Raw genomic sequence first — 16,231 nt, 5'->3', positions numbered from 1 at the left:
ATGTGGAGGGAAGCTAATGTGGTTCCCATATTTAAGAATGGAGATAAAATCCAAACGTAGACTAATTACAGGCCTGTGGGTAAACTAATGCAATCAATAATAGCGAAAAACATTAGGGAACTTCTAGACAAACACTGCTTGATATATCAAGCACAACATGAATTTACGAAGGGAAAAGTCGTGTCTTACAAACTTGTTGAGCTTTTATAGTAAGGTTTATGAGACGCCTCGGCAGATAAGAGTGATAATTATGATAATATATACTTAGATTTCAGTAAAGTCTTTGACAAGGTATCTCACCAAAGGCTTTTTAAAAAAAGGCTAAAGCACTCGGTATAGAGGGTAAAATATTAGGCTGGATCAAAGCGACAGAGGGTAGTAATTAATGGATCTAATTCCGAGTGGGGAGAAGTAGATAGCGGGGTGCCACAGGGTTCAGTTTTAGGGCCATTATTATTTCTAATATATATCAACGACTTGGATAGTGGAATTAATAGTGACATTAGTAACTTTGCAGATGACACAAAGATAGGTAGATTAATTAGGTCTGATTCGGATGTCGGCCTTGCAGGCAGACTTGGATAGGATGAAAGAATGGACAGATAGATGGCAAATGCAGTTCAATATTAACAAGTGCAGGGTACTGAGCGTAGGTAGAGATAATCCAAGCAATAAGTACATGATAGATAACGTGGCACTAGGAAATTCCAAGTATGAAAAAGATTTAGAAGTCATAGCTCCAATCTCGGTACAAGGAAGCAATATATTGAGGCCAGGAATAAGGCGAATATAGTATTGGGATTCATTTTTAAAAGTGTTAAAAGCAGGAGTCCTGAAGTAATACTAACATTATACTCAGCGCTGGTCAGGCCACATCTTGACTATGTGGTACAATTCTGGTCCTCACATTTTAGGAACGCTATAGCTCTGTTGGAGTCAGTGCAAAGGAGGATGACTAAAAAGATACAGGGAATGAAGGATATTCCCTATGAAGAGAGACTGAAAAAACTCAATCTGTATTCTTTAGAGAGACGTAGGTTAAGAGGAGACATAAGTGTAGTTCTTAGGATCAGTAGCTGGGACAGAAACTGAAATAATGGGTTTAAACTTGAAAAATTCAGGTTTAGGAAAGAAATGGGAAGAAACTGGTTTTCAATCAGAGTGGTTGATGTAGTGGTCATGTAGTCAGAGCTGAGTCAATAGGGAGCTTTAAAAGAAGATTAGATAAGTTCATGGATGGGAATAATAGATGGCCTGGCGGCCTCTTGCAGTTTCTCTCTTTTCTTGTGTTCTTATGTTCTTATGAACCTATGCCTGAAAATTTCATTACTTAGTATTTCATTTAGGGTGTTAATAAATTTAATTACAACAATATGTTTACTGTGTGACCGACAGATAATAGAAACAGCATAATCATAATTATCAGTTTTTAGTTTAGATGTACACAATTCAATATTTTCATTAATGAAACAAAATTGGTTAAGAATCTCAACATGTATCATATCTCTAGTATAAATGCTAATACCCCCATGTTCTCTGTTGGTTCTGACTAAATGAACTGGAGCGTATCCATCCAGTGGATAGAGGTGTTTAATGGAATCTTGTAGCCATATTTCAGTGAGAGCAATTACATCTGGAAGTCTAGATTATCAGTGTAAATAAAATAATTAAGACAAAATTTTTGTGATGTGATCTAATGCTAAGATGTAAAAATTTATATATATATGTTGCGGTTATTTTGCGAAATCGGTGATTTTATTTCACATTCTACATAATATGAAGTTGAATTCAAAATTACATCGGTAAGAATCATTAAAAAGTAGTAATATAAAACAGATTTTGCAAACATCATTGCAAACATACCAAAATCATGGTATGTTTGCAAAATCACCTTAATCGTGTGGTTACTTTGCAAAAACACACAAAAGGTTATTTTGCAAAAATGTCAGGTTACTTTGCAAAAAAACATGATAACCGGGTGTTTTGCAAAATCCCCCATAACTTAGGATGTCACTTTGCAAAATAACAAAATATATAACCACAGCAACTGGCAGTTAGTTCTCAGTCGGGCATCAGTAAAGGTTCTTTCATTTTGGATGAAAAAGTGTAGACGTTGACCATTTCTATTTTATTTCAATAAATAAATATTGTTTTATATCAAGTATTCAAGTACTTTACCAAAATAGTTGACATTACTATAGAAGAATAAACAAATTTTAATACAAAGATAAAGAAGCAATTTAGAATTATTAAAGTTTACTTGTTTTTACATGAAGAACCACATTTGCATCGGCTGTTGCAGACATTCTTTTTTAAAACACTTACATCTGTTGTTATTACAAGACATAGAGCAGGTACACTTTATAAATCCTTGTCCATGGCCCACAGAATCTGCATTTGCTACTTCACGTAAGCTTATCTCTTTTTTCCTGGGGCACATCATCAATTGACAGGAACTGCTGCTCACAAGGAGTGAACTGATTTCTCGAGTAAAGTTGTTTCAAAATCCCGTGCCTCGTTCCAAGTTTGCATGTCCCACTGTCATCCACTTGAAGTACAACAGCCTTCGCATTAGGGAATTCTGCGCGCCCACGATCAACAAGAGGGGATCGGAACCATTACACTGTCACCGACCTCCGCTTTCTTGAATCGCATAGTTGACACCAGCTGCATTTTCTCTGCTTGACTGTGTTGCTTTCTTCTAGCTCCTTCTCGTTCAGCTTGAATCCCCAGCTTTCGTTCACAGAGATGGCAGATATCATCATCCATAGAGCAAGGACCTCCACAGTCCTTGCACATGGAAGTTGTGCTGTCCTGAATGTTATCAGCTGCTAATGCTTCAGCGAGCTGCTCCTCCGTCTCTAATCCATCCACTACGTCCTCCGGTAAATTCGTTGCAGTAACGCCAAGATGAGATTTCTGGCCAAACATTGCTTCATAGGGTGTTCTCCCAATTCCTCTGTGAAACCGTGTGTTCTTCTGCCATTGCACGAAGCGCAGTCCCTCAGACCATTTTGTTGTGTTATAATCTTTTTTGCCAGCAGGCAAGTATTGCTTCAACGTCTTTGTTAGCCCTTTCTACAGAACCTTGAGATTGAGAATGACGTGGTTTGCCATGGACTAACTTGCACCCGGGCCACAGGACGAGGACTTCCGTAATCAACTGTTGAAAAAAATACGAGCAGCATTAAGTAAAGTGAAAGTTCTTAAAACAGAATGTTAATGTATTTGATGGGTTTTGAGCTAATCTGACACTCTTTAACAAAGGCGGAGGTAATAACGATACTAAATTTTTTCTTCTTAGTTTCCCCAGCCCCACAACCCATCACAGCTGAACATACCTTATTGCAAAACTCTCGACCATTGTCAGATTGTAGGATATGAGGAGCACCTTTGTCGCAGAATATGTCTACCAGGTGGTAGGCGACCTCCTCAGCAGTTTTCGTCTTCAGAGGTCGGAGGCACACAAACTTAGTTAGGTGATCTTGGTAGTTCAAAATGAACCGATACTCCCCGTCTTGCTGACTCTGCATGTCAATCAAGTCAACCTGTAATATATAATATCCACTAATATTTGTTGGTTTACTGAACAGACTAGATAAAGTTCATTCAGGGCACAAAGAGAAAGAGAGAATATCCTACTTCATAAAGAGAGCTTCATTTTCCATACCTGGCACCTTGAATTCATGCTGTTCGAGAGAATTGGCTTGACAACCACAGACTTCCGGACACTGGACTTTTTCAGTTGACATTCTTCACAGAACTGCAGGAAGACTTTTATTTGATCTATAGTTATGTTTGCAAATTTTTCACTCAGTGCTTTGGAAAGAATATTCCTCCCTCCATGTCCATTTGCAAGATGGGCAGCTTTAATGGCATCAAACAGATCTTCAGAACATACGTATCTAAGAACAGTTCCTTTTTTAACCAGTTTTTGCACTGTTGTCCCTTCAACGGATATTTCCATGACATCGTATTTTCTTAGAAGCCGATAATCCTTTTGAGTCTTCTTTACCTCAGGTTTTTCAAGTTCTTTCATTTGGTTAACAATTTCCTCGTATTCACATTTTTCATTAAACCCGATGCATTATAGGACTTTTTTTCCTGTGCTTCAGACAGCACTGAGTCAAATTTCACCTTCACTCCATCCATCGCTGGATAATAAGTAGAGTACCAGACCACAGGAACACCACTCCTAGCTTCACTCCTTGTAAGCAGAAGCGTGAACCACCGAATGAAAGAACCTTCACTAATGCCCGACTGAGAACTAACTGCCAGTTGCTGTGGTTATATATTTTGTTATTTTGCAAAGTGACATACTAAATTATGGGGGATTTTGCAAAAGTAACCTGACATTTTTGCAAAATAACCTGTTTGTGTGTTTTTTTGCAAAGTAACCACACGATTAAGGTGATTTTGCAAACATACCACGATTTTGGTATATTTGCAAAATGACCGGGAATTTTGCAAAATCACCGATTTCGCAAAATAACCGCAACATATATATATATATATATATATATATATATATATATATATATATATATATATATATATATATATATATATATATATATATATATATATATATATATATATATATATATATATATATATATATATATATATATATATATATATATATATATATATATATATATATATATATATATATATATATATATATATATATATATATAGATAGATAGATAGATAGATAGATAGATAGATAGATAGATAGATAGATAGATAGATAGATAGATAGAGAGAGAGAGAGAGAGAGAGAGAGAGAGAGAGAGAGAGAGAGAGAGAGAGTGTGTGTGTGTGTGTGTGTGTGTGTGTGTGTGTGTGTGTGTGTGTGTGTGTGTGTAGCTTTCCTTTGAAGAAACCAAAAGCTAAACTAATATCAATTGACAAGCCTCAAAACATTCTCTCTCTCTCTCTCTCTCTCTCTCTCTCTCTCTCTCTGTAACAAGTAGCATCCTTACATTATTGATATGTGATCATTTATGACCACAAATTATATGAATTTTGTTAATACCTCTTATTAAAACGGAAGTCGAAGTTAATTACCCTACCACAGCACTTGTGTGAGTGGCTGGACAGATGTGTCGGGGTGGTGGCGTGGATCGTATTTAAGCTGTTGGGGAGATGGAGAGAGCGCCGGACTACATCATTCCACCAGCTAGTCAATGTCTACCACTTTCTCTCACTTTTCCTGACTTTTCGCCTGGCACATCACTTGAGAGCCTTTGTAACCCGTAACGCTAATCTTCACACCTTCATCTTATTACACACACACACACACACACACACACACACACACACACACACACACACACTCTGCATCTCAACACACCCATTCGCATCCTCCTTACACCTTACACCGTCACTCTCTCTAACTTGGACAGCTTAATTTCCTGATTACATACATTACATACATATTAATACTTTGTAACTGGCGCTTTCCTATCGTGCCTCCGCCTTGACACCAACTTCGCTCCCCCTCATCCGCCCCCTGCCCGTCCTGACACAACCGTCGCTGTTGCCACTATACTTCACGTATTATCATGATACATGAGATTTTGGTAGCCCTTTTCGTCCTGCTCCCCCCTATCTTACTTCCTGCTGCTGCACTCAGTAAGTTGAATTTATCATATAGATAAATTATTAATAGTCAATAATATATTGGAAATGGATGGAGAGATTTGAATGAAAGCATATGAATTAAGACTAAGATAACAGAAAATTTCAAGTATGTACGGAAAGATCTTTTTCATAATCAAGGCACTAGATATTAATGACAATAGATGAAGGAAACCAAAGAATAAAATTGTTACAGAAGGGAAAATTGTCTCATTGAGAAACTGATTCCGTCAGTTTGTCATTTTGCATGCATATTCATCTGTTTAAAAAAAATGTCTGAGTCTGCTTACAATACGCAGACACACGTGGGTAACAAAGCAAATCGGAGCTAGAAGTTACAACTCTTCAAAATAATTCACTAAATCCTCCGGTATTCTGTTTTGCTTTCTCCTAGAGTGTTTCAAAATGATAAACAAAAGTTGATAAACTTAATAGCAACTGTTTTTCATTAACTTTCCAGAAGTGACAATGAGACCGACTTTTCTTCAGGTATTTTCATTCTACTTCATGCGTTAAATATAAGAATATCTGTGCAGATGAATGTGGCGGCGTAGTGGATACTCAACAGCATCACACTGGCGTCATTACTTCTCCAGGCTATCCCGACCACTATCCTGAGGACGCCACATGCACCTGGATCCTTCAGGTGAGGAAGCCGCTCAGACCACAAGGAAGGTAACATCAACATAATGCTGATATTGTCTTGTGAACTTTTTTTTCGGCTTGATTTTTTTTATTGTTATTATTTTATGCAAGGGGTCCACTAGCCATAACCCCAAAAAATTGTAAAAAAAAAAAAAAATGCCCATGATATGATAAACAAAATATTTGCTTGTCGATCTATCTTTCTATTTTCTTCTTTCTAAGATGGTTATTAGGCCAAGGAAACAAAATTTTGAAGAAAAAGCTCTCTAGAATGTCAGTTGCCAAAGCATATAGTCAAGAGTGATTAAGTAATAGAGAATATGGCAGCGGGAGGAAGGGAAGCATAAGATCAGAAGAGTACCGCTTGAAAAAGGTCACTGGGGATGGCAAGATAGCAAAACTTTGGTGATGAGAGAGAGGCCGAAGAGAGTCAGTTAGAGGAGACGAAATGATAAGACGAAAAGCTTTGAATCCACCATATGTGAAAAAAAAGTGGTATAAATGAAAATTTCCATACATACGAAACGTGTTCCATACATGTATCCTTTATATGTATATATCATGTCGCTACCTTTAATGTATTACGTCGCTGTGTATTCATTATTGTTTTTTTAATTAATCAAAAGTTTCAAAACATTGACTTCCTTATTCATTTTATTTTTTTCCCATCAGTCATTATTACGAAGCAACTTTTAGCTTTATATATTCCTTCCCTACGCATGTTAATCCCTTTGCGTATTGTGTTTCTATATCAGTTTATCAAATTTACTCCCAAACTTTCCTTAATCACCAACACAAGTACTATAACATTTCATTGATTATTCAACAATCACTTTCCTTTTTTTTCATTTATCTTTCCTATCACATTATCATCATTAATTTGTTCATCTAAGCTCTTCCTCATTTATTTATTTTTCTTTGTTTTGATTATCGTTGACATCATCATCAGTCTATTAATTAGTACATCACCACATAGTACAACTAACTTATCTTACTTTCTTTATTCTTTATTATCCGCTTTTATCACCGTTAGCATGTTCATCCACCTGCGCACCATGACATGACCTTCTTAATGTTCCTTCTCATCCGATTAGGTCAGGATCAGACAATCTGTCTTCATACTGTAAAAGATAAATAAAGAAATAAATAATTAAATAAATAAAGATTAATGAATAAATAAATCAACTGTGCCATAGATCACTCTAAACCTGGACTACTCACCAAATTGTGACTTTTTTTCCATGGGGCCCCCTGAATCGATGACCTTATCGGCTATTCATGTTGCTTACCATTGCTAATATGGGTTTTCAAAACATGGCCAGTAAATATTGTGTTAATGTTAGAAAAATTACCGTCATTGTTAGTAATAATAGTTTGAACACCTTTAAGCTGTAGAATAAACCAAAGAGAAACCAGTCAGTAGACTACATTTTTATTGTATAACACACACACACACACACACACACACACACACACACACACACACACACACACACACACACACACACACAGACACACACACCAAAAAAAAAAAAAATACATGCTATTGGTTGGATAACACAAACGACACATTTATTATTAAAATGTCAGGTTTTGTAAATTTACTACCTCCGAGACACTTGGAGAGGAAAAAAAAGTAAAAAAATATTTCCCTGACAGTGTTGGCCTCGCTTATTATTGGCTAGGCTTGACAGTACCGAACATATTTTCGTAACTAATGAAACAATCAAATTGTACTTGAAAAAGACAACTGTGCCTTTGTACGTCAATAGCCTTCAGTTCACTAACTTCTCAGTCTGGGTAACATTTAAAGACTGAAGGATTTTTCGTTGATGCTCCATTTTCCTGCAGGTCTCCTGCAGAAAGTTCTCTATGATGAAATATACTTCACAAACGACAGCATGGCCTGGCTTCCAGTTTGTGACTTTACGTTTCAATGCAGCGTTCCATTTATTCCTTATATTTTGCCTTTGAGACCGGGGAAATTTGAACACTGGGAGATTGAGAGTAACAGATCCACCAGCCTTATTACTTGGCTGATCTACCTTAATGGGCCCATACCCAGAGTGATACGTGAATGCTGCACACTTCACCATTCCTCATCCAGTCTAATAATCTGCAAATTTTTTTCATGTAGAAGACATCAAATACGTAGCTGCATTAATTTCACTGTTTAATAATTACTACAGATGTTAGCCAAGAAAATTCTACTGATAATAGGCCATGTAAGGTTCAATAAGTTTAGTTAGGGCTAGTCAGTAGGTTTGGTAAGAAAAAAATAAATAAAATAAATAAAAAATAATGTTTTACCTTCTACTATTCTTGAAGGCAAAATTTCACTGAATTTTGCGTTCACCTGTAAATCCCACTTCCCACTTTGTTCCCTGGATAGTTGTCAATGGGATGGATGAAGGAAGAATACATAAGGATATGCTATTAGTAAGATTTACCGGCACTCCAGTAGATCTGGCCTCACTCTCTCATGGTGCGCTGAGAATTGCCGTTACTGTTAATAGTGACACGGCTGGCTGGTTTATCTCTCCCCTAACTCTTCTGACTATAGTAAATTCTTCGACTACTTAACTTCTAAAGTGGAGCACATTCTGTCCCTCTACTCTTTCGCAGAGATTTCCATCATTGGAGATTTCAATGTTCACCACCAGCTTCGGCTTTCATCTCCCTTCACTGACCATCCTGGTGAACTAGCGTTCAACTTTGCTGTCCTCCATGACCTAGAGCAACTGGTGCAACACCCTACTCGTAATCCTGACCGTCTTGGGGGGACACGCCCAACATTCTTGATCTCTTCCTTACCTCTAATCCTTCTGTTTATGCTGTCACCCTTTCATCTCCGTTGGGCTTCTCCTATCACAATCTCATTTCTGTATCTTGTCCTATTTCTCCAATCCCTCCACAGGATCCCCCAAAGCGAAGGTGCCTCTGGCGTTTTGCCTCTGCCAGTTGGGGGACCTGAGGAGGTATTATGCTGATTTTCCTGGAATGATTACTGCTTCCGTGTCAGAGACCCATCTCTTTGTGCTGAACGCATAACAGAGGTGATAGTGTCTGGCATGGAGGCGTACATTCCTCATTCTTTTCTCAACCTAAACCTTCTAAACCTTGGTTTAACTCAGCCTGTTCTCGTGCTATACATGATAGAGAGGTTGCCCACAAAAGGTACTTGAGCCTTCCATCTCCTGAATCTCATGCACTTTATATCTCTGCCCGGAATCATGCTAAGTCTGTTCTTCAACTTGCCAAACACTCCTTCATAAATAGAAAATGTCAAAATCTTTCAAACTCTAACTCCCTCGTGACTTCTGGCATCTCAAACTAAAAAAACATCTCAAATAACTTCACTTCTTCATCTTTCCTCCTTTATTTCATCCTGATGGCACCACTGCCATCTCTTCTGTCTCTAAAGCTGAACTCTTCTCTCAAACCTTTGCTCACAACTCCACCTTGGACGATTCTGGGCTTGTCCTCCTCTCCTCCTCCCTCTGACTATTTCATGTCTACAGTTAAAGTTTTTCATAATGATGTTTTCCATACCCTCGCTAGCCTAAACCCTCGGAAGGCTTATATACCTGATGGAGTTCCTCCTATAGTTCTCAAAAGCTGTGTTTCCGTGCTTGCACCTTGCCTGGCCAAACTCTTCCAACTTTGTCTATCGACTTCTACCTTTCCTTCCTGCTGGAAGTTTGCCTACATTCAGCCTGTTCCTAAAAGGGTGACCGTTCTAACCCTCAAACTACCGTCCTATAGCTTTAATCTCTTGCTTGTCTAAAGTTTTTTAATCTATCCTGAATAGGAAGATTCTCAAACATCTGTCACTTCACAATCTTCTGTCTGATCGCCAGTATGGCTTCCGTCAAGGTCGCTCTACTGGTGATCTTCTGGCTTTCCTTACTGAGTCTTGGTCATCCTCTTTAGAGATTTCGGTGAAACTTTTGCTGTAGCGTTAGACATATCAAAAGCTTTTGATAGAGTCTGGCATAAAGCTTTGATTTCAAAACTGCCCTCCTACGGCTTCTATCCTTCTCTCTGCAACTTTATCTCAAGTTTCCTTTCCGACCGTTCTATTGCTGCTGTGGTAGACGGCCACTGTTCTTCTCCTAAATCTATTAATAGTGGTGTTCCTCAGGGTTCTGTCCTATTACCCACTCTCTTTCTATTATTCATTAATGACCTTCTTAACCAAACTTCTTGCCCTATCCACTCCTACGCTGATGATACCACCTACATCTTTCCACGTCCTTTCAGAGACGACCAACCCTTCAGGAAGTCGACAGATCACGCAGGGACGCCACAGAACGCCTGACTTCTGATATTTCTAAGATTTCCGATTAGGGCAGAGAAAATCTTGTAGTTTTTGATACCTCAAAAACTCAATTCTTTCATCTATCAACTCGACACAACCTTGCAGACAACTTTCCCCTCTTTTTTAATGACACTTAACTGTCTCCCCTCTTCCACAATGAATATCCTCGATCTGTCCTTTGCTCATAATCTTAGCTGGAAACTTCACATCTCATCTAATACAGCTTCTATGAAGTTATGTGTTCTGAGGCGTCTCCGCCAGTTTTTCTCGCCCATCCAACTGCTTACACTGTATAAGGGCCTTATCCGCCCTTGTATGGAGTACTCTTCGCGTGTTTTGGGGTGTTCCAGTCACACAGTTTTAATAGAGCTTTTCGTCTCATCAACTCCCCTCCTCTGACTAACTGTCTTCAGCCTCTTTCTCACCCTCGAAAAGTTGCATCTCTTCCTATCTCTTATCGCTATTTTCATATTAACTGTTATACTGATCTTGCTAACTGCATGCCTTCCCTCCTCCTGCGGCCTCGCTGCACAAGGCTTTCTTCTTCCTCTCATCCCTATTCTGTCCAACTGTCTAACGCAAGAGTTAACCAGTAATCTCAATCATTCATCCCTTTCACTGGTAAACTCTTTAACTCCCTCCCTGCATCTGTATTTCCGAATTCCTACGACTTGTCTTCTTTTAAGAGGGAGGTATCGAGGCATTTGCTCCCTAAATTTGGCTGACGCTTTCTCATTTTTTAGAGAGCCAGAACTCAAGTGGGCCTTGTTTTTCATCTTTTCTTTTTTTTTTTTTTTGCCCTTGGCTGACCCTCTCCCATACATAAAAAATAAAAAAAATTCCTTGGTCCAAAAGATACCTACTAATCAAACCTAACCTAACCTAATCATTGGACCCTATAGGAGACCATGAATCAAACTTTACCTTACCTAACCCAGCCTAACCTAACCTAGACCATGGACCTCCCGCAGGACTAGGGTATTAATCAAACTTTACCTCACCTAACCCCTGGATCTGCCATGGGGGCCAGAGTCCAAAATACTAATCAGATCTTACATTACCTAACTTAGCCCTTGGATTCCACAGAGGGTTAGGGATAGTAATCAAAACTAGCTAGCCAACTTAACTTAGCCCCTGGATCCCCCAAGGAGCCAGAGTCCAGAATACTAATCAAATCTTGCCTTACCTAATAAAAACAAACCTAACCCCCCCGAACCCCACAGGGGGCAAGGTATACTAATTAAAACTGACCTGATCTAAAGATCCAGGGTCTGGGATACTAATGAAACCTTACCTAAACTAACCTAACCTAGCCCTGGACCCCCAAGGATACTAATCAAAGCCTACCTAACTTAACCTGACCTAGCTGAAGGACTTCGTTCCGTTAGATTCCCGTGGGTGTTAATCACAATTAATGATTCATCTGTTTTTTTCTTCACATTGTGTTGTATTAAAAAAAAGAATATTCACCAACTTGCCTTAAGTAAACTCACCTGGTTGCTACCAGGTAGAATTCAGTTTCATTTAGGCTGCATGAAATAATACACCAGTTCTATTGGTTTATTCTCATTCTGAATATTTCCCTGCATCTATAGAACATCATGAGCTAAGTATTACCCGTCCATTGAACTATAGTATGGTAGTGAAAAAAGATATTACTGGAGACTAAAGGGGTCTATACTGAAGGCGCGTAGCTACATTGCATACTTAATCAATAACTCTTGTATACATATATTCTTTTGCCAAGAAAATACCATTAAGGAAAAGTGAAAAGTATTTTGAAGATATTACTGTGCAAGATATATTACTGAAGCCTAGACCGGTCTATGTTGGAGACATTAGATTTAGAAGATGTTGCTGTGTAAAAGACGTTACTGGAGTTACTAGAGGGGTCTATGCTGGAGTCGTGTTGCAACACTGTATACTCAATCAATAACTTTTGTATATACTCCTTTGCGAAGAAAATACCATTAAGGGAAAGTATTTAGAAATATCCAAAGATCTTAAAAGTGTTCAAAATACAAAAAGTTCCAGATTGCACAATTATAAACTAATATTATTCGAATCAGTTTCCTGAGGGTGAGGCGCACTCAGGAATGGCGAATGACGACGTGAGGGTATTTCAAAGGTCCGATGTTGATATGTACGCTGGCGCGGAATGTGGAACCCCTATGTCGAGCCGCGAAATATGAAAACAAGGGCCAGTGTGTAGTCCATATTTAGAATGGTCTATGACTATGTACATCATCCTTTTCATATTTCTAATCCGCTTATACTATGTTCAATCTAGCCATCTATTGTTACAAAATTATTATGTACCAACACTAAATACACTTCCTTTTTTCTTAAGATCATATTTTGAGACGCTTCTAAACCAAAATCAAATTACTTTTACGTTGCTCTAGATGTAGTAATAAGAATTTTTTCACGATTCTAGTGGCAAAGATCATCAAAAGAAGAATCGCACTCGAAAATCCAACTAATAAGCTCTGTAGCCTGTTTCAATAGTCATGGTGATGGAGTTAATTGTTTCAAAATACTCACCTTACTTCCGCAGGCGCCACTTCATGAGAAGATACGCCTAGAATTTCATGACTTCGACGTTACTGGATCAGCTGATTGTCATGGAGACTACCTAAGTATCTCTTCTCGACCATCATGGACAAGTAGTAGAGAAAGTGGAGATGAAGAAGAAACAGAAGAGAAGTACTGTGGTACCCAAGGGCCAGGTGTCTTAACCTCAACAGGAGATACATTGGTAGTGACATTCGCGTCCAATGCCAAAGGATCTTGTCGAGGCTTTAATGCGTCGTACAGCGTGAAGGAAGGTGAGATGTGTGTACCTCTGTGTGTGTGTGTGTGTGTGTGTGTGTGTGTGTGTGTGTGTGTGTGTGTGTGTGTGTGTGTTTAGTAATAATAATAATAATAATAATAATAATAATAATAATAATAATAATAATAATGATAATAACAACAATAACAATAATAGTAATAATAATAATAATAATAATAATAATAATAATAATAATAATGATAATGATAATAACAATAATAACAATAATAGTAATAATAATAATAATAATAATAATAATAATAATAATAATGATAATAATAATAATAATAAACAATTAATTAGAATTGTAGTATTATATACATACTGTAAATGTACATAGGGGTGGGGGAGGCTTAAGATTAGAGCACTAGCCCAATGATTTATTGGTCGCACCATGGTGGGGATCGCACTATGAGGGTATCGGTCCGTGGATGGGCCCCTCATAGGCATTCATTACCTTGTTCTGGTGTTTTGTGGCACGGACTGGACGAGGTTCGTCATGAGGGAGCAGATGGCATAGACATGGGTGACGCAGCAAGACCCTCCCAAGTTTTTCCAAGGTGGCTGGTGGACAGTTTGGGCAGACTCAGGGCGTCGTCGTAGCTGTTTTAGGTAGGGTCAAGGATGACCCCGCATCCCCTCTTTTACACATTTTCTAGCTGCTGCTGTTAAATGGAGCTGAGAGAGGAAGAGCATGCTAGGGAGTCATACATGAGTTTGGGGAGGATGAAGGTGAGGTATACCCCCTAAACTCGTTTACTGGCTTCCCCAAGGACTAGAGTCTATGCAGCAAGTACAGTCTGCAGGCCTTTGACCTGACTGTGGTGGTGACATGCTGCTTCTAGGTCAGCTAGTCATCAAGCATGACACCAAAAAGCTTGGCCAACCGGATCACTTGGAGGCGATTGGGGCCCACAGAGAGCTGGGGAGGGGACACTGCCGTTGAGGAGGTACAGACGTACATCACCACAATCTGGCTGTGGTTAATTGTCACCCTGTTCTTCTCAGTCCACGCTTGTGGTTTCTCCTTGTACTTCGGGTCTCTATTGTTGATAAGCACCCCTCACGGTGCAGTCGTCCACCTACTCCCAACGAAGGGGAATGTTGGTAATTGATCAATAACAGTAAACACTATGGACCCATCTTGTTGACATGAGAGACTCTACATGTCAGCTTTTGGAATGAAGAGACGGACATCTGATAACGGACGGCCTGTCTCCTCCCTTTATCTGATAGCCTCGCTATCAGGTAGGGAGGGAGACCTTGATTGATGGCCTTGTTAATGACAACAGTTTTATCCACTGATCACAACGGTGTGATCTACAAGATCAAAGGCTTTTCTGAAGTTCACAAAAGCAACGGACAGAGAGGTGTTTCGTTTGTCCAGATGACTGTGAATGAATTCAAGGAAGCTAATAAGGTAGTGAGAGGTGGAAGTAGCTTTAATATTGCCCAAATGTTGAATGTCTAGTGAGTTACTAATTTTGTTGTAAGCCCAGTCAAACACAAAGTCTTCACAAATTAGGTTAGGGATGGGTGTGATAACGATTAACCTGAGGTCGTTGAATGACTGTGGATAGTCCACAGGGCATAAGTGTTGAGCAAGGATTCTATAATTGATTAGGGAGCTTAGCTTCTAACAGATGGCGCGTGGGTTGCAGGTAATAAGGGGGTGATGGATGGGGGGGTCCATCAGCGGGGGAGGATGAGCGTCGTTACAAAATTCAAACAGTAGCGATGGGCGAACCGAGTACTTTCTGCAAACCGAGTATTTCGGTATTGATTACACTGTGAAACCGAGTTAACCGAGTACGAAATGATTACTTTTCACTAACCTAACTTAACGTAACCTGAGCGGATAGAAAAAAAAAAAAGTAAGAATATAATAAGGGAGAGAATCGTGCAAGAAAACTAATCTCTTGGTGTAGTTAAACTGAGGTTTTTAACTTCTTCAGTACAAGGTAGGCTGTATATCATGAGACCATATTTCACTTGACTTTCGATGTTATTATAATATGAGAATTTGTGAATTATGTGCATGCACTTATAGTTGACATTAGCAGATCATTTCTTTCTTGATAAAACTAAAATAGAGAAAAATAATAGTATAATGGATATAGAATGCCAGAAGCTTATCATAGCAGGGCTCAGCGTCACGTGTCTCCACCCATCCTGCCTCTACCTCCTTACTCCTCCTCCTCTCTTCTCCCTATAACTCCTTAAGGCGGCGTCACACTAGCACTTTTCCGTCTTCTTTTTCTGTCAATTTTCTGACGACTGTTAACTTTTGCAGACGTTGGCCGTCACACACAAGCTTGCTTTCGCCTTTGCCGCGCTTGTCGATTGTAAACAAACATGGCTCATCATTCACCCCAGCAAGGGTGAATCTCTAATACTCTCTATGAGAAATTCGTCAGTGTGTTTTGTCCACAGCTTATCTTGACCAGCTACTTGGAAGTTGCCTTGGAAATATTCAAAAGCGTCGCACATTCGCACTCCCCTGGAAATGTACACAAACTACTGAGGAACTTTTCATTGCTAGGCTAGAAGAAAAAAAAATATTTATACAAATATATATTCATCAACTCATTTAAATTTCTTGTCATGATAATAGCATTCTTCCGTTTAACAAAAAAAAAAAAAAGATTTTTTTTTAATAAAAGTGTTGATTAGAAACCATAGTTTTTATTTTGACTAAAAATTGGCGCTAGACGAAAACGATGCGTTCCGTCTGACTCAAGACGACGGAAAGAGTTGACAGAAGAGTAAAAAGACGACGGAAAAAG

The 16,231-nt window shown here is 38.8% G+C and overlaps 1 protein-coding gene across 1 annotated transcript in view; it reads left to right on the top strand.

The window, feature by feature from the left end:
- The first annotated feature begins 5,145 nt into the window (after nt 1–5,145).
- LOC123515646 overlaps nt 5,146–16,231 on the top strand; it is a 74,324-nt gene continuing 63,238 nt past the window's right edge. The window contains exons 1-3 of the mRNA XM_045274463.1: nt 5,146–5,640; nt 6,183–6,292; nt 13,170–13,440. Coding sequence (XP_045130398.1) covers nt 5,571–5,640; nt 6,183–6,292; nt 13,170–13,440 — 451 coding nt within the window. The 5' untranslated portion in view covers nt 5,146–5,570. The remainder of the gene's footprint in view (nt 5,641–6,182; nt 6,293–13,169; nt 13,441–16,231) is intronic.

This window comes from Portunus trituberculatus, chromosome 39 (genome assembly GCF_017591435.1).
Source record: "Portunus trituberculatus isolate SZX2019 chromosome 39, ASM1759143v1, whole genome shotgun sequence".
Taxonomy (NCBI): domain Eukaryota; kingdom Metazoa; phylum Arthropoda; class Malacostraca; order Decapoda; family Portunidae; genus Portunus; species Portunus trituberculatus.
The sequence above is the reverse complement of the archived record's forward strand: the minus strand, read 5'-3'. Positions and strand labels throughout refer to the sequence as shown.